The sequence below is a fragment of the Hylobates moloch genome, unplaced genomic scaffold, assembly GCF_009828535.3.
Source record: "Hylobates moloch isolate HMO894 unplaced genomic scaffold, HMol_V3 SCAFFOLD_18, whole genome shotgun sequence".
NCBI classification, from domain to species: domain Eukaryota; kingdom Metazoa; phylum Chordata; class Mammalia; order Primates; family Hylobatidae; genus Hylobates; species Hylobates moloch.
Genome location: NW_026652293.1, coordinates 65,849,091 through 65,869,081, shown reverse-complemented (window position 1 = coordinate 65,869,081; position 19,991 = coordinate 65,849,091). Strand labels below are relative to the sequence as shown.

At 40.3% G+C, this 19,991-nt stretch overlaps 1 protein-coding gene across 5 annotated transcripts in view; it reads left to right on the top strand.

Moving 5' to 3' along the window:
* PCNX2 (pecanex 2) overlaps positions 1–19,991 on the top strand; it is a 351,803-nt gene that overhangs the window by 50,460 nt on the left and 281,352 nt on the right. For 4 of the 5 annotated variants that reach the window (XM_058430821.1, XM_032137273.2, XM_032137274.2 and 1 more), the window contains exons 2-5: positions 14,253–14,458; positions 15,253–15,373; positions 16,097–16,133; positions 18,082–19,398. In XM_058430821.1, coding sequence (XP_058286804.1) covers positions 14,349–14,458; positions 15,253–15,373; positions 16,097–16,133; positions 18,082–19,398 — 1,585 coding nt within the window. In that variant the 5' untranslated portion in view covers positions 14,253–14,348. Of the gene's footprint in view, positions 1–13,651; positions 13,727–14,252; positions 14,459–15,252; positions 15,374–16,096; positions 16,134–18,081; positions 19,399–19,991 lie in introns of those variants that run through there. The other variant, XM_058430822.1, reaches the window with a different exon arrangement.

The following is a 19,991-nucleotide window of genomic DNA, read 5'->3' as shown; positions in this document are numbered from 1 at the left end:
GACCAAGAACCCTGGAAGCTCAAGGGGTCTTGACCATGAAAAGCTTTGAAACTAGCATAAGAAGTGCTGGAGAAAATTAATTGTAGGTATTTTGATAGGGCAGTGATGTGATTAAAATGGTGCTTGAGAGACACCATCTTGAAAGCTGTAGAGCAGAGGAGAGGAGACTGGCCAGCAGGCCACTCCAGGCCTCCCAGCAGGGATTGAAGGAGGACTCCAAGGGCTCGGTGGTGTGTTATCTGACAGTCCCACCTTCCCAGACTTATCCCACTCCTTTCTTCTTTTCTGCCCTCCCACCCAGGCAGTCAGCTGCACAGGCTTTCTTTGTGTCTCTAATGCTGATTTGTATCCTTTGCACACTTTGGCCCATTGTCTGGAATCTCCATGCTCACCTTTCTGTATTAACTCCAGTTCACCTTCACTGCTCAAGTTCAATACCAGTTCCTTGAAGGATTATTCCCTGACACTCTAGTCTAGGTTAGGTTCCCTTGCTGGGCAAAAATAAATTACTTTTAAAATTAGTTTTCACTAGTGTGTGCTATATTGGAAGCTCCTTGAAGACAGATGTTTGCCTGTTGCAGTCACAGTTCTACCCCAAAGTGCCATGCACAGTGCCTGGCACAGAATATGGAACAGTACTTGCTGAGCACCTGAAAGGCTAAATGAACATGGAGCTTGATCATCTTTATGATCCGGCTAACAACGTGGGACTTCTGCTTGTAGCTTACTCTGGGCAGTGAACACGTTGCGTGGATGAAATTTGAACTTGAGAGATATTCTAGAAGGGAAATTGTGAGCTCTCTGAGGAACTGGTTCTGCTTATTTCTTAACCTCCGTATTCAAACAGCAGGACCCAGTGTGGTGATTTGGTTGTTCATATTTCTCAGTTGAAAAATGTCATGCTTAATCCAAAGTGTTATAAAATAATGATTAACAATTATGATAAGATGTATATAACATAAAATGTTCCATCATAACCACCTTTAAGTGTACAGTTCAGCAACATTAAGTACATTCACATTGTTGTACAACCATCACTATGTTTCATCTCTAGAACATTTTTATCTTCCCAAACTGAAATTCCATTCCCATTAGACAATAACTCCCCATTTCTCTCTCCCCCAAGCCCCTGGCAACCACCATTCTACTTTTTGTCTCTATGAGTTTGAATACTGTAGGTACCCCATATAAATGGAACCATGCAGCATTTGCTTGTTTGTGATTGCCCTATTTCACTTAATATAACATCCTCAAGGTTCATTCATGTTGTAGCATGTATCAGGATTTCCCTCCTTTTCAAGGGTGAATAATATTCCGTAGTATGTATAAACCACATTTTGTTTATTCAAAGATTTTTTTTTTTTTGGAGACAGAGTCTTGCTCAGTCGTCAGGCTGGAGTGCAGTGACATGACCTGGGCTTACTGCAACCTCTGCCTCCCTGGTTCCAAGCGATTCTCCTGCCTCAGCCTTCCGATTAGCTGGGATTACAGACACACACCACCGTGCCCAGATAATTTTTCTATTTTTAGTAGAGACGGGGTTTCACCATGTTGGCCAGGATGGTCTCGATCTCCTGACCTCGTGATCCGCCCACCTCAGCCTCACAAAGTGCTGGGATTACAGGCATGAGCCACCGAACCTAGCTTCACCCCTTGTCTATTATAAATAATGCTGCTATGTACATGGGGGTACAAGTATCTCTTTGAGACCATGCTTTCATTTCTTTTGCATGTATACCCAAAAGTGGAATTGCCAGATCCTATGTTAATTCTATTAATTTTTTGAAGAAGTTCCACACTGTTTTGTGTAAATACTTTTTAAAATAACAATATAGCAACTTAACATGTGTTATTTCCTTTCAGTATCACCTTATAAGAGTATTCATTTATTCTAGCTGGGTGCGGTGGCTCACGCCTGTAATCCTAGCGCTTTGGGAGGCCGAGGCAGGCAGATCACTTGAGGTCAGGAGTTCGAGACCAGCCTGGCCAACATGGTGAAACCCCGTCTCTACTAAAAGCACAAAAATTATCTGGGCATGGTGGCATGCACCTGTAATCCCAGCTACTCAGGAGGCTGAGGCAGGAGAATCGCTTGAACGCAGGAGGCAGAGGTTGCAGTGAGCCGAGACCTCGCCACGCACTCCAGCCTGGGTGACAGAGGGAGAGTCCATCAAAGAGAGAGTATTCATTTATTTGGACGATCTTGCCATTAATCCTAGTGGTCTCAGACTTTCCTTTTAGAAATGTTTTTGAAATTCTAACACTAGCAAAAGATAGCCATGGGAATAGTTTCTGTCTGCATTTATATCACACTTTACTGTTTTTGAAGTGATTTTATAGAAAAATCAGTATATGTTTCACAGTGTGCATTCACAAATGTAATTTCATCAAACGCTGCAACAATTCCATGAAACAGATTGCCCCTTCCTCATCTCCTCATTGCTGGTTCTACTTCTGTCTCCATCTGTCCATCTACATGGATGAATTTGTAAAATGTAGATACCAACTTTTTGCTTCTATGTTTCGCTAGCCTTCTGTGCTCTTCATCATGAAGATCAAAGTCCTAAGCCTAATGTCAAGATCTTTCATTTCTTACCACTTGCTTCCAACTTCAAATACCGCATGTCTGTGATTCCAAACTATTTGCTCTTCCTGGAAGGCCCTTTGCTTTTCTCATGCTGTTTCCTCTGCCTGGCTTTTCTCAGCATGCTTTATAGTTTTCAAATGTGTGACTTCTCTGAAATAGTTTTCTTGGTCTGCTACCCCCATTCCTCAATCTGATTTAGGCACACCTGATTTGCTTGAATGACAGCACTTGCTACTCTACTTTGGAATTCTACTCTGTACATCTACTCTCATGCTTGACTTTTGAACTTGGTATGTAGAGGGACTATGTTTCTTTTGTCTCTATGCTTGGTACACTTTAATATGTTTTTGAGCTAAGCAGTGATTTTCAACTGTGGGGAGGGTTGATTTTGCACCCCCTCTGGGACTGTCTAGAGGTATTTTTGGTTGTCACCACTGGAGGGATTGCTACTGCACCCAGCATGTAGAAACTAAGGATGCTATTGAGCGTCCTACAGTGCATAGCACCTACATAGCCCCTCACAGCAAAAAACTATCTGGCCCAAGATGTCAGTAGTGTCAAAATTGGGAAGCCCTGGGCTGAAGAAGGAAGGTGACTGTTATATAATATTAGTGGATGAGGTCCATGATTTTAGTGACCTTTGCTGCAGCATGTTAATGCCCACTTGTAAATATTATATTGAAGTTGGCACACTGGTTCTAAATTGGGAGCAACAACTTCCCCCAAGGGGCATTGACAGATTTTATTGGGACCATTTTTGGGTTTATCTCAATGACTTTATCACAATGTAATTTAAGTTAAATGTCCTAGTAGCATTAAAACAATGGGAGCCAGAGAAGCTAAACATCTTACACAATGAGAAATTATTAGGCTCAAAATGGCAAAAGAGGTCAGGCACGATGACTCACGCCTGTAATCCCAGCACTTTGGGAGGCCAAGGCAGGCAAATGACAGGGTCAGGAGTTTGAGACCAGCCTGGCCAACATGGTGAAACCCCGTCTCTACTAAAAATACAAAAAATTAGCTGGGCATAGTGGCGGGCGCCTGTAATCCCAGCTACTCAGGAGGCTGAGGTAGGAGAATCGCTTGAACCTGAGAGGAGGAGGTTGTAGTGAGCCGAGATTGCACCATTGCACTCCGGCCCTGGCGACAGAGTAAGATTCTATCGAAAAAAAAAAAATGCCAGAAGAACTTCTATTTTATTGAAAACCACTGAATGGGATGGAGCAGAAACTTACTGGACAATCCTTGGTAGGTATGGCCTCTGCAAGAATCAAACTAAATACATTTGCAGTTGGGTAGAAGGAAAGAAGGATTCTGAGACATACCAACATCTGACTTCTTACTAGGATGCTGACTAGCAGACTGGGCAAGAGAAGGAATGCAAAATCTGCAGGTGGGCATGGAGCTTGCACAGGGATCCCTTCTAGCCCAGCCTCTAAGGACCCTCCCACTTTGAGCTGTGGCCACTGCTTCTTCCATGGCTCACAGAGCACTGCAGCTTCTGCTTGTTTGTTAGGCAGAATGTGTAAAGAAAGTTATGAATGCAACTCATTTTCATCTCACTGTTCCTTTAAAAATGATTATTACTGATTTTAATATTTTATTTTAAAATTATTATTTTTTATATTCTCTCTAGTTTTTAAAATTTTTTTTGTTTCCATAGGTTTTTGGAGAACAGGTGGTATTTGGTTACATAAGTAAGTTCTTTAGTGGTGATTTGTGAGACTTTGGTGCACCCATCACCCAAGCAGTATACACTATACCCAATTTGTTGTCTTTTATCCATCATCCTCTTCCCACCCTTTCCCCCAAGTCCCCAAAGTCTATTGTATCATTCCTATGCCTTTGCATCCTTATAGCTTAGCTCCCACTTATGAGTGAGAGCATATGGTATTTGGTTTTCCATTCCTAAGTTACTTCACTTAGAATAATGATCTCCAATTCCATCCAGTTTGCTGTGAATGCAATTATTTCGTTCCTTTTTATGGCTGAATAGTATTCCATGGTAAGTATATACACCACAATTTCTTTATCCACTCATTGATTGACAGGCATTTGGGCTGGTTCCGTATTTTTGCAATTGCAAATTGTGCTGCTATAAACATGCATGTGCAAGTATCTTTTTCATGTAAGGATTTCTTTCCCCTGGCTAGATACCCAGTAGTGGGACTACTGGATCAAATGGTAATTCTACTTTTAGTTCTTTAAGGAATCGCCACACTGTTTTCCATAATGGTTGTACTAGTTCACATTCCCACCAGCAGTGTAGAAGTGTTCCCTTTTCATTGCATCCCTGACAACACCTATTATTTTTTCATTTTTTGATTATGGCCATTCTTGCAGGAGTAAGGTGGCATTGCATTGTGTTTTTGATTTGCATCTCCCTGATCGTTAGCGATGTTGAACATTTTTTCATATGCTTGTTGGCCATTTGTATATCTTCTTTTGATAATTGTCTGTTCATGTTCTTAGCCCGTTTTTTGATGGGATCGTTTTTTTTTTTCTTGCTAATTGTTTGAGTTCCCTATAGATTCTGGATGTTAGTCCTTTTTGGATGTATAGATTGTGAAGATTTTCTCCAATTCTGTGGGTTGTCTGTTTACCCTGCTGATTGTTTCTTTTGCTGTGCAAAAACTTTTTTAGTTTAATTAAGTCCTACTTATTTACAATTGCTTTTATTGCATTTGCTTTTGGGTTCTTGGTCATGAAGTCTTTGCGTAAGCCAGTGTCTAGAAGGGTTTTTCCAATGTTATCTTCAAGGATTTTTATGATTTCAGGTCTTCATTTTTTCACAGAACTAGAAAAGACAATCCTAAAATTCATATGGAACCACCAAGGAGCCCACATAGCCAAAGCAAGACTAAGCAAAAAGAACAAATCTGGAGGCATCACATTACCTGATTTCAAACTATGCTATAAGGCCATAGTCACCAAAACAACATGCTACTGGTACAAAAATAGACACATAAACCAATGGAATAGAACAGAGAACCCAGAAATAAAGCCAAATACTTACAGCCAACTGATCTTCAACAAAGCAAACAAAAACATAAAGTGGGGAAAGGACACCCTATTCAACAAATGGTGCTGGGATAATTAGCAAGCCACATGTAGAAGAATGAAACTGGATCCTCATTTCTCACCTTATACAAAAATCAACTCAAGATGGATCAAAGACTTAAACCTAAGACCTGATTTTAATATTTTAACAAAATTGAATTTGAAGAATGTTGCTTAAAATTAAATGTAATATACTTCATTAAACTTGAACATTAACTGATACAGGCTTGAAAGTTCATGACACTCATCATTTTCTGTATCATTTGGGTTTGAGGGCACTTAATAAACAGAGTCAAGGAACTTGGTGGTAATGAACTCAGACATTTTAGTTGTAAGTTGTTGACTTTGTCAAGCTAAAACTATTTCCAAAATTCCTTATGAAAAATAAGTATTCAGTCTTGATTTAGATTATATGTAAAATATGGTGTTGATCATGTATGGGTTATATTTTATAAACATTCATAATATTTAATTTTCATTTTTAATTCTAAATAGCACATTTCTATTAGGAGACATGTGACGTGGATTTCCAACACAACCTCAGTACAAATTTATGATTGATTTTGTCATTGCATTGAAGTTGACATAACTTTGTCTTTTATAAACTTATTGATTCATTCTATTTATCTCAGTGTACATTAAAAATATAAGTATTATGTTAACTCTTACCATGGCCATTTAAAATGAAAACGACAGCGTGAGTTCAAATTTCTTGACTAAACTAAACATTCATTTACTAAGTTATCCATTCAATATTCTCTATCAGAAGAGAAGAGAGAAAGATGCAGCTTTTTAAATAATTTTCAAAGTGAGTAAGTCTACAATGATTCTCATTTTAATGACTCTGCTGATATGGTCAAATCTAACTTTCTAACCTTTGGCTGTTTTTTTCATCTTACCATTCCCTGTAGCACCATCTTAACGGTCCAGACACTCACTTGCCACCTCTCTATCATCAATTTCCCTCATCAAAGCTGCACACTAAGAAAGAGGTCCAGGAGCTCAACAAAATCAGAGCAGATTTCATAAGAAACAGACAGCAAACCCAACAAAAGTCAAACAGCAGGCCTAAGAGAAAGTGTTCTATTCTACTTTTTTGTTCATCTTACTTTGCAGGATAGATGTTCACATAGAGCTAAATTTTGAGAAACTGTCAAATGTTTTTATTCCATCTACCTCATCATTTTTAAACAGGTATTTGCAAGGGGGGCCTATATCTAAGGGGAGCTGCATGGAGACCTCCTGTCCATAACCTGTGGGGGGCAGGTTCCCGTATGTCAGGATGCATTCTGTACACATCTGCGTCCAGGGGTTCTTGGCCTATATTCCTGTGATCCAAACTTCTGCTGAGCTTGTTCTAGTTTTCAACATATAATCACAAGTTCCAGGTTTTCTGAGAAAATACTAAATTTGTTTAGTTTATTTTTTCATAAAAGAAATGCATCAATTATATAAGAAATATTATTTTGAATCAGAAAACTTGTAACTCCCTTCACATATATAAATGCAAAGAAATGATAGCACTTCTCTGTCATGTGCTTTTTTTTGTGTACACATCTGTCCTCAATCCCTCAAGGAATTATAACTTACTTAAATAGGACCCAAGAGTCATACTTGAATGGCAGAGACAAGATACTCACATTTACCTGTGAAAGGAATGAATGAATGAGGATGGATGACCAGATGGACAAAGGTGTTCTCTCTTAATTTGATAAAATGGATGAACAGAAAAGAATCTCTGTTATCTCTGAAGCGGATAAGACAACTCATATTGCTCAGTCTGAATTCTATCTTTTTGGATGAACCTGTGGTTTTCAAATAGTTGTAGAACTTGTCAGTCTTCCAGCAGCTTGAGTAGGAGGTTCTAAAGTCCACGGATGGCATAAATAACCAGACTAAGCAGTTCCCCACAGCCAGAGGAAATGCTCTGGCATACAGCACAATCACTCTCGGATGGGCATATAAATGTCAAACTTGAGTGTGAGTGTTATGTTTGGCGGATTAATGCCTCATTTATTAGGCCACATATTCTGAGTAAAAACATTTTCCAAATTATTTGAAACTTAACCTTTAAGCAGGAAAACTCAATTTACTTTAACCACATTGATGGGATAGTTTTAAATGTCCCTGCCTTCTCTGACAGTATATTGAATATCACAGACCATTTTCTTTGTAATCCTAGATATTATGCTATTGTAGTGATAGCCTCAGACATAACTGAGGTGTATTTGTGTCTCAGAAAATAATCGTAGAAGTGCCTTTGCTTTTTTTATGGGTGTGTTTTCTTTTTTCTAGTTTTACTTCCCCCAAGACTTCAGCCATCATTTATTAGGTCTTGTTATACTATTGTGCCTACTTCTGTTCATTCCTCATTTTCCCTTCTAGTTTCTGCTGTGGGCTGGGAAACTGAGTTTATTAGGCTTATTATGTGCCACGTAAATGAATTATGCTTAGACCAAGAGCACAGAAAGAACATCCAGTGAAGCTCTGAGCGGCTCCCTTTCCAGTTAAGTTCAAGAACTTTATTCATAGACTTGGTGTCCCCATAGATAACACATCCTTTTCTGAGGCACTTAAGGGAGACAAATTGAATCAAACATAAGGAATTCAGAAGATCACCTTTAGCGTGAATGAACTGATATTTGGAAATGTGACTGATATTAATATCTGCAGGCAAGTGGACTTCCTCACTGTGGACCCCAGAGTGATAGAGACTTACCCACTTGGTCAGGGGCACCATGCACAGCCTTGGGCCTCTTTTACTTGGGGCCTGACACTGGAGGCCTTGCAGTAGAGGAGCCACCCAGACACACCTTCTTGGCCCAGCCGGCTCCTGAGAGAGAAGAAGGGGGAGGGCATGAGAAAGACATGCCCAGTTCTGGCTCCCCAAATCACTCATCAGAAGTCATTGAGGGAGGAGCAAGTCATGGGGGTGGAGAGGCTGGCTATGTAGAGAGAATCATCCCCTCTTTTGAAACCAAGAAGTGGGGAGGAATTGTCTGCCTCTAACAGTGGTGTGTTCTGACTGCCCAGGAAGGCCACACTTTTATTACTTAATCCTGCGTCTCTGGTTCTCAGTCAGGTCATTGAAGTTCCTAGGTAGCTAACTTCCAGAAAGGAGGAGTTCTGTGAGCTCATCAATGCTGCAGCATGACCCACTTTACACCCAGCTTCTTCATGGGCAGAATGAATCTATTCATTTCCAGAAGACTTCTTCAAAATTAGCTTGTGAAAGCCGAGTGATGAAGTACCCTTATGAGGTACACATCAGTAAAGGATGAGCCCCCAAGAGTGTCCTTCTTTATGTCTGCAAACAGAAACCCTCAGCAGCGGTTGATTCTCACTGGGCATGGGCATTGCTTATAGCTAATCCTCACTCAGCCAGATTTTTTATCTCTCCAGGCCATTCAAGAGATGGGAGGCAACAACCTATTGGCCTGTAGTTAAAAACCAGAGTAATGTAACACAGCACAGCTGCTATGGAAAACAGTGAGGCAGTTCCTCCAAAAATTAAACATAAGCCAGGTGCAGTGGCTCAAGCCTGTAACCCCAGCACTTTAGGAGACCAAGGCAAGTAGATCACCTGAGGTCAGGAGTTCGCTACCAGCCTGGCCAACATGGTGAAACCTCGTCTCTACTAAAAATACAAAAATTAGCTGGGCTTGGTGGTGCACGCCTGTAGTCCCAGCTACTCATGAGGCTGAGGCAGGAGAATCGCTTCAACTCGGGATGCAGAGATTGCAGTGAGTTAAGATTGTGCCACTGCACTCCAGCCTGAGTGACAGAGCAAGACTGTCTTGAAAAAAAGAAAATTAAACATAGAATTATCATGTGATCCAGATATTCCTCTTTTGGAGTATATACTCAAAAGAACTGAAAGCAGGGCTTCAGATATGTATGTGTACACCCATATTGAGAGCAGCGTTATTCACAGTAGCCAAAAGGTAGATGCAACCCAAATGTCCACCAATGGATGAATGAATAAACGAAATGTGGTCTAGCCATACAATGGAATATTACTCAGCCTTAAAAAAGAAGGAAATTCTGACACAGGCTACAGCGTGGATGAGCCTTGAACACATTATGCTTAGTGAAGTAAGCCAGTCACAAAAGGTCATGTACTATATGATTCTAATTATATGATGTATCTAGAGTGGTCAAAATCATAGAGACAGAAAGTAGAACGGTGGTTGCCAGGGGATGGGGGGGTGGGGAGAGTGGGGAGTTAGTGTTTAATGGGTACAGTTTCAGTTTGGGAAAACGAAAATTCTGGAGATGGATGGTGGTGACGGTAGCACACAGGCAAGTGTAATTATCACTCCTCAGCTCTACATTTTAAAATGGTTACTTACGATGGTAAATTTTATATTATATATATTTTACCACAGTAAAACAAGTTTTTTTTGTTTGTTTGTTTTTTTGTTTGTTTTTTATTTTGGGAGATGAAGTTTTGCTCTTGTCGCCCAGGCTAGAGTGCAATGGTGCAATCTTGGCTCACTGCAACCTCTGCCTCCCACGTTCAAGTGATTCTCCTGCCTCAGCCTCCCGAGTAGCTGGGATTTCAAGCATGCACCACCACGCCTGGCTAATTTTTGTATTTTTAGTAGACTGGGTTTCATCACGTTGGCCAGGCTGGTCTTGAACTCCTGACCTTAGGTGATCAGCCCACCTTGGCCTCCCAAAGTGCTGGGATTACAGGCGTGAGCCACTGTGCCCGGCCACAAAAGTTTTAAAGAAAAGAGAGAAAGAAAAAAACACACTAGTGACTGTGAGGAAGCCAGAGCTATGAGCCTGAAGGAACAGACAGAGGTGGGTCCAATGGGAAGAACTGTAACTGCTTAGTTGGTAACAGCGTGTGGTTTTTCATGAAATTTTGTCATAAAACCTGGTCAAATGAGTCTTTATAATACTAGTTATATTAATAATGGGTCAGAAAACAACATAAAACTTTTCTTTGGCCAAGGATATGATATTGAAAAATGTTGCCTCCCGTTGTTAACTAGAATGTGTTAAAATGAAAAGTTCATAGAAATAAGAACTTATAATTTCCCTTAGAACAAGAAAACTGCTATTCAAAAATATGAGTATACCCTACATCAAGGGGAAAATTTAGGAACAATTCATAACTGCTCATCTATGGCGAATCCCTTCCTAAGCCCTCTTTCTCTGCCTGCGTTCACACCTCTAAGGAGAGAAAATACTAGAAGCTGGAGGTCTTCTGTTTCCTGAGTATAATGATGTCTTCAGTCAAATGGCCTTGCAGGTGATTTTCAGGGATGTCCCTGGGCATGTGGAATTGGAGGAGCCTGGGAAGAGCATAACTGCATGGCATAAAAAAGGAGTGTTTGGAAAGATGCTAGATTCAATTTGGAGGGTCTACTGAAGGGAGCGGTATTAATTAATTAATTAATTATGAATAAGACAGGGTGTCTCTATGTTGTCTAGGCTGGTCTTGAACTCCTGGGCTCAAGAGACCCTCCTGCCTCAGCCTTTTGAGAAGCTCGGATTACAGGCACGTGCTGCTGCACCTGGCTAGGGAGAGGTTTTTAAAGGAATTATGAGATCAGGGAGTTTGGGGAGAAACAACGTACCATGCATAGCATGCTGTAAAACCTTTCTTCCAGAAAATTTTCAGTAAAATCTCTGTCTCCCACTATGGTCTGGTCAGGTCCATGGGCTGCAGATAAGACGAAGTGCCAAGTGGTCCTTTACAGAGGATGAGGCAAGGGCCTGTTCTCACTTGGGTTGCTAGCTAGATGCTAGTACTCATGGCAACTTCAAATTCTAACTTCTTGCCCTCACTTAATTTCAGTATTACCAAGCTTACACTGTAGCCTAAATTTGTGAGGATAAACTAAAAAGCAGTACCTCTCTGAATATTGGGGCATGCCAGATTTTTTCTAAGTGAATTTTCCCAAGAGCCCTACACAATTTTTTATCTCTCACTCTTCTTCCCTTCCATTCTTTTCTCAATACCTTAGGGTTTTCTCAATTTATCTCTAATCTAATTTGAATGGAAGATTCCTCATGAAAATGGACCCCCCTTTATTAATTATTGCTAGCTTCCACAGCAGCCACAACTCCAAATCTTAGTGGGTTTAATGACTCAAAAGTTTACTTCTTACTCTGTTCTGGGCTCATCTTGGGTTTATAGGGGCCTTGCTCCACAGAGTTACTCAGGTACCTAGTCTGAAAGAAACTGCATCATCTTATAGACATATCATCTGGAAAACATGTCTTCTGAGATCACCAAGTGAAGAGGAAAAGAGTGGGATGCAGGAGGCACCTAGCTCATAATTGTCTAAGCCTGCGCTCATGCTCATTGTCCATTGGCCAAAAGTAGTCATATGGCCTCAGCCTAACTGCAAGAGAAGCTAGGAAATGAAGAGGAGAGGATGGAATATTTAGTGAGCACTAACTCTCTTTGCTACCCTTGCTGACTACAGTACTATGGAGCCCTAGTTACATGAAAATTCAACAAACTCTTGAATATAATTCCTTTTTTTTTTTAGAGAGGGTCTCACTTTGTAGCACAGGCAGGAGTACAGTGGCATGATTATAGCTCACTGTAACCTTGAACTCCTAGGCTCAAGAGATCCTCCCACCTCAGCCTCCCCAGTAGCAAGGACTATAGGTGCACGCCACCACACCTGGCTAATTTTTTTAATTTTGTAGAGATGGCGGGGGTCTCACTATGTTGCCCAGGCTGCTCTTGAACTCTTGGGCTCAAGCAATCCTTCTGCCTTGGCCTCCCAAAGTGCTGAGATTACAGGCATGAGCCACTATGCCTGGCGGAGTATCATTTTTATATAACAATAATCTGTTCTCATGGACATCTGCAGGTTTTCTTTTTCCTTCTTTTGTCAGTTTTCTTCAAATTAACTCTCTAGATTCAGCTTAAAATTTTAAAACCCCAAAAAACTATTAGTAGTATTAGTAGTATTTAATTTAGTAGTATTTAAATTAGTAGTATTTTAATGTATTAGTAGTATTTAGTATGTAAATATAAGGTTTATATTTACAAATGCACCTTTTGTAAATATAAACCTTACCTGCTGCCAGGTAGTGGACCTGGCTTTATTATCTAGCTCATATTGTCTTATATAGTTATTCTGTCACTTATTTATTGCTTGCTTTATATTTATTTGTGGACTTTTCCCCCCATGACATAATAAGAGCGAGTAAGTGATGGTGAAAATCTCTGAGTTTATCTTTTACTTGTTGATCATCTTCCTCTTTCTTTTTTGTGCTCTGTTTGGCTATTCCATTTTAGGGACAGTCCAACCTAGAAGACAGACTCTTACATGGGACCACCGCAAGCTGTACAGGGTCTGCTTAGGCACAGATATGGACTGGGTCCTGCTGTCTGCAAGCCTAGCTATGTTTAGGTTGAGGCACCAGCTACACGGATCACTGGATTTCCGATATTCCTTAGGGCAGTCCATTGATAAAATGGTCTCGCGAATCATTGAGTCTGTCCTGGATATCACCTTGGGACACTTGGGGATCTCTTTCCATCCCAAAGAATAGGAATGTAGTTTAGGAAGGACCAGAGAACGTGTGATAGTCCATGGTCCTGGAGAAAATTAGGAAGATTGGGAGATGCTACAGAGTGGACAACTCCACGGGTCCCAGTGATTCTTTTTGTTTTGTTTCTTGAGGGAATTGCATAGAATTGAGCTGAACCTCACTATAGTTGCCATGCTCAGATCATTTGTCTCTGTTGGAAATATCCCTCTTCCTTTTGGAAGTAGTACCCTTTTGTGGTCCCCTGTGTGCATTACAACCCTAGGGAAATCCGTGGCCTGCAGGCGTTATCGCAGTGGGAGGTTAGGGAGGGGAATGGGGGAGTGGTTACCCTAACCTTTCTCCCTTGTTTTCCCTTCTGTTCTCCACAAGGCTTTTTGTGTTTTGTTGATGAAAACAAATACATCTCTGGCCTTTAAGATGAGCTGCATAGGAAGATGCATTGGATTAGGCCATAGATAAGAGCTTATCAAACATAGAGGCCAGGTACAGTGGCTCACACCTGTAATCTCAGCACTTTGAGAGGTCAAAGTGGGCGGATCACCTGAGGTCAGGAGTTCGAGACCAGCCCAGCCAACATAATGAAATCCGTCTCTGTTAAAAATACAAAAATTAGCCGGGCATGGTGGTGAATGCCTGTAATCCCAGCTACTCGAGAGGCTGAGGCAGGATAATTGTCTGAGCCCGGGAGGCGGAGGTTGCAGTGAGCCGAGATCTCGCCACTGCACTCAAGCCTGGATGATAGAATGAGACTCCATCTCAAAAAAAAAAAAAAAAAAAAAAAAATGGAGAGGTTTCCTCGAATATATCTTTTGTTCTGTGGGGTTCCTGCCTGCAAATCAAATGTTGGTTATCAGTGCAACTACTACAGAACGTGAGAAACAAAAAAGACTTCAAAAAATAAAAAGCAGCTCTTTCTCCTCAAGTATTTTAACCAGGAAAACTTACAAAATTACTCCAATTTGAAATCTTGCCTAATTTATATTCAATATGTAGTCTAAAAATGCTTCCCGATTTAAAACAGAAAGAAAATCTTAAAAGCAAATGATTTTTCTCTCTCTTTTCCCTTCTTCAGGCTTTTCCTCCAAATGCGATCATTGTATTTTTCTACTGCAGTGCAGTGACTATATTCTTCACAATAATCAAACTGGTCAGTTATCGCCTACACCTCATGTTTGACAAAGGAGAAGTAATTCAGCAAAAGCCCTCCAGAAAGGAAGAAAAGCCAAATAAAGACAAGGAGGCCAAAGGTGAACACATAACTAATCACAAAAATCCAAGGTAATATTTTCAATTAATGTGACACTTCAAAATTTAAATGTTTTGCTCTTGATTAAAATAAGTTTTTTATCAGTTGTTTATGAAATTACTAGTACAGGCAGACAGAAATATGTGCATTTTTCTTATATTTCAGCATATACTTAAGCATAAAACTTATATTCATAATCAAGATGGTTTAACTGGCTTCCCAATAAATGTCTTTTTGGGAAGTCAATATGACCTTCTCATAAGATCTAGAATTCATTTGCCTTAGGCTTAGCACTGCAAAAAATTTCACTTCACTGCTTTTATTGTTGTTATTTAAATGCTTAGAGCATGCCAGAGTATTTTAAAGAATAGCATTTGTATTTGTTGATATAAAAGTGATACGTTATATAGAACTGAAATATTAAGAGTAATTCTTGAGTTAGCATTCTTTTCACCATTCTTGTATTATTTCTTATAGCTCCTTAAGATAGCATGACCTCTAATTTAAAAATAATGTTTATTATAAGATTTATCTGCTGCACATGGTGGCTTATGCCTGTAAACCTTGCATTTTGGGAGGCTGAGGTGGGAGGATCACTTGAGTCCAGGAGCTTGAGGCTGCAGTGAGCCATGATCGTGCCACTGCATTCCAGTCTACCCAGTCAGAGCGAAGCCCTGTCTCTTAACAACAACAACAAAAAGATTTATATGTAAGGAATATAACAAAATGGACTCTAGGAAAAAAAGGTTTTAGACTAGTACTAAAAGAGTCATGCTTCTGTTTGATAATATCACTCACTGCTCTTGTGTTTCTCATGTTGGGTAAGCAATAATAGGCAGATTCACAATGGCAAAAAGGAAGAGGCCAGTCGAAACCTCTCCACGCCTCCCCTCCGCTGCAGCTCCAGAGGGCAAAGCATAACCTCTCATCACTCTTCTGGGCCATTGGTTAGTGATCTTGTTTCCTGTTTCACCCTCTTCATGTGGTTTCAATGTTGATCTCACCTAGAATGGGAGTGTTCAGCAGCAGTGATTGCAGCTTGCATGCTGTAATCACTGGCCCGTGTACAGTGGAATATCATATCCCAGGGTCTGGAAATGGCCTGAAGGGTGCCCTTGGGACCATAAGATAAATGCCCAGTCATGTGTTCAAAGCACACTCTCTGGCCTCCTCTGCCATCCACCCGTGCTGCTGGGTCAACCACACTGGTCAGAGAACCAATTTGTAGGCCTTTGCTTCTTTCTGTTGTCATTCATTTAAGTCATCATACCTGCAATGCCTTCCACCTGAAATGGATATCACCTCTGCTTTCCATTTTAAATCACACTTGTCTTTTTGGGAAGTCAATAAATCACCTTTTTTCTAGATCAACTTTGTTGAGCTCCATTCACTATAGTGTAAGTAGTGGCTTATTCCTTCTCTGTTTACTTTCTTAGTAGCAAATCTCCCTTTGTCACAGTACAGTTGTCTCGGTTGAATGTCCACACTTATGTATGTTTGTATCCATTCTGGGCCCCATTTTATAGAAGCTTAAGGAGAGTGAACACTGTATTGTCTCTCCCCTACATGCCATTTAGAAAATCAGTGACTGCTGTCAGTTATTGCTGACTGTCTGGAAATGGTCGATCAGCTGAGTCATCTATTGATTTTTGTTTCTTTCATTTGTGTAGGAGTTGTCAGCACAGGAAACCGTAGAAGATCTCAAAGGTAAACTGTTAATCATTTCTATTTTGTTATAGCATTATCCTCAGTGAAGTGAAAAATATTTTTATAAAACAGAATGCCAGTGGATTAATTGAAAATAAGAACTATACCTAAGACTGCCTAGTTGTATTTTGACTTTAACTCTTAATTTTAATTTTTTCTCATCAGTATTTGTATATCAAGTCTTAATTCAAATTGTGATATTTTGTTGATCATAATTCATTGTCATTTCTCCAGTCTATGCCTCATTTCATATGGCTTATAAAGAGCAGACATACAAGTTTTTTATTGATGATAAATTATCATCCATATAAAAATTTGTATTATAGTATATACATCAAAAAATGACGGGATAAATTGTACAGCATTCTGCATATCTACCTTTCTTTCAAGTTACAAATTTTGTTTTGGGGGATCTTTCTTTTAACTTAAACAATTTTTGTTTTACATTTTTACTAATTTTTTTTGTGTGTGTGTGTGTGTGTGTCTTTTGACTACCTGCAGAAGGCTTAGAAAAGATCTTTTGGAGGCCTGAATTAATTCCTTTCTTTCTCTGCAATTCTATTTTCTTTTCCACTACTACAAAGACAAATTTTGTGCACTATTTCAATTTTGAAAATAGTGTAAAATTTAATTTATTCTAGAAAACGGCTGAAATTAGCGCCATAGCCCTGAACCCCTAAAATGAAGTTTCTTTTTTCATCATTCAGTTGTATCCCATTATAACAATATGTAAAGGATTATCCATATTTTTTTCTGTGTTATTACTGCCGAAATAAATTCACATTAGTTAGATTTCTAATATTTTAGTTGCACATACAGCTTCATAACAATGTTGCTTTATGTCTGTTTTATACACATATATACAAGCACCTACCTTTTTCTTCATATTAAACATATTCTTCCAGATTAGGTGTGCTATAATAATCTTATACACTTTGAATATCTGGTCTGGCCTTTTAATTTCACCATTCCAATTAAAACAATAATTTTCTATTTTTTACTTGTACTAAGAATTGCAGTAGAAGTTTTACATACATTATTTCATTCTGAGTCATAGTATGTAAAATGTACAGGTAGCATTTAAACCCATACCTGGCTACTAAATCCAGTGTTTCTTACCAACATGCAGTAAAGCAAAGAATTTTGTTTTTTCCTTAGTCAAATCTTATAAAAGACACTATCCTAGTTGGTGGTGTTCTACAGTATTTTAGGGGATTTGGTTCCAGGACCCCCATGGATACCAAAATCTGTGGATGTTGCTCACGTCTCTTATATAAAATAGCATAGTGTTTGCATGTAACCTACACACATCCTCCTGTATACTTTAAATCATCTCTAAATTATTTATAATACCTAATACAGTGTAAATGCTATATATATAGTTGTTATACTGTATTGCTTTTCATTTGTTTTATTTTTATTGTTGTGTTTCAAGAATAATTTCACAGTGGGAGTGTTATTTTAAAAAATAAGTATCCATGCAGCTGTAAAAAAGAATGAGTTCATGTTCTTTGCAGGGACATGGATGAAGCTGGAAACCATCATCCTCAGCAAACTAACACAGGAACAGAAAACTAAACTCACTCATAAATGGGAGTTGAATAATAAGAACACATGGACACAGGGAGGGGAACATCACACACCGGGGCTTGTCGGAGGTCGGGGGCAAAGGGAGAGATAGCATTAGGACAAGTACCTAATGCATGCAGGGCTGAAAACCTAGATTACGGGTTGACAGGTGCAGCAAACCACCGTGGCACATGTATACCTGCGTAACAAACCTGCATGTTCTGCACATGTATCCCAGAACTTAAAGTAAAATAAAAAAAAGTATCCAATTCCATTAGTTGCTGGTGCTGTTTTAGTTTTGTTATTATTCATTAGGTCTTGCTCTTGGGCATTGCTCATTCATTTCCGATGCTAATAAAGTTGCCGTATGTCATTTCAGGTGTCATTCTATTAGAAGATCATCCCATAGCACCAGTGTCATCTACCTCACCTGGTATCAAAATGGAAAGCTTACCTGCTTCTCAAGCACACATGCTGGAAACCACGCCCAAGTCAGTAATACCTGTAAAACCAGTTGCCACAGAAACTCTCATCAATGGTAAAGGAAAGGAAAGAGGAGGCAAGGGGCAGCCTCCTTTGCGCCACAGATCCGAGGGTGGCTTAGTGGATAAGGGACCGTTGAAGAAGTTGCCCTACCTGTCTTTGTCTCAGTATGACTTACTAGAAACAGACATTTCTTTCCAGCCGTGGGGGAGTGAGAATTCAGTCCTGATTCCAGAACCTGTCAGTTGTCCCCAGGGCTCCATAAGGGAACGGGTACAAAGCAAGTCGCCTCAGAACAGCCTGAGCAGCAGCTGCCCTCAATGTGACACCATCGTGGCCAAGCCTGTGGAGGAGCCAGCAGACACATCCTGTCAGGTGGATACCTCCTGCCAGGTGGACCTGCCCGTGAACCAGGAAGTGGACTCCTCAGATAGTGAGATAGCTGTTACTCTCATCGATACTTCTCAACCCGGAGACCCACTGAGTCTACATGAGCCCATAAAAATTGTTATCACGATGAGCAGTACCCCAAACTCCATGACAGATTTGGAAAGCTCCCTCCAGCTGAAGGTGGTTGGCACAGAGAAGACCAGTGTAAAGTCTGATGCTGAGCCAACTAACCCAGGGGCGGCCAGCTCTCCAAATGCCGAGCAGATCTCAATTCCTGTAATCACCCTGGACCTGCCTGAGGGTGGGGGAGGAGGTGTTCCCTGTCCCGAAGGCAATGGAAGTGAAACGACTCCAGAGACACTGAAGGCGAGGGTATCCACCAATCAGTGTTCTGGCTACAGATCTGGGGAGGGGGGAAATGCCATCAAGGATCACAGTTCTTCCTCACGGGAACCCTGGGAATCGGTGTCCAGGCTTACACCTGATACAGCCTCCGAGTCTAAGGTGGGGAAGGAAGGCCAGGCTAACTTTGACCCATCATCTTGTAAGTCCAGCCATGAAAAGAGGCATGCCCGGGTGCTCAGTGTGGACAGTGGGACAGATGTCCTCTTGAGTAAAAGTTCTGCAGAAATTGTTAACGATACAGAGAAAACAATGCCAACTTCCAAATCTGACCTAGAGGCTAAGGAGGGACAAATGCCAAATGAGTCCAACTTCCTGGAATTTGTCTCCCTGTTAGAATCCATTAATACTTCCAAGATGGCGGCATCCAATCGATTGAATGGCTCAGCTGAGCAGAATGAAGAAAGTGGGCTTCTCCGAGGTGCGATTCCACGTCAGTTCTGTTCTGATGATGACATAGAAGGCAATACGCCTTTTTGCCATTTGCCTTGTGTAATTTGATTTTGCAAATAATGAGACAACTCTTGGGCAATCGTTTGTTGCTTGGCTTTGTCATCAATATTTGCTGAATGTACCGATACTAAGCTCTGTGGTGAAAATGTGTACATATATTGTCTTACTCTACCAGGACACTTCAGGCATTATCATGATTTTTTTTGTTTCCCTATAGAAGGCAAGACTATTTACTCCCAGAGAAATAAGCAATTATATTTTAGTACTGTGGCAAGTACTCGCAATAGATATTTCTTCCTTTATGGAATAGATGCCTTCTGGGAAAGTTGATTCTAAGACAAATTTCTATGAAGTGAATCTACTTTTCCTGCTGAGTTCTATTATAAAATACAGAATCCGCTAATTATCCCATGTTGTACACATAATAATAACAAGCACTTCTGCCGCTCTTAATTTATGCCAGGCAGTGTTCTAAGCACTTTGCATGTATTAACGAGGGTGACTGTACCTTGTGGTTTGCCTGGAAGGGTCCTCATTTACACGTTTTGCCAACATAATTAT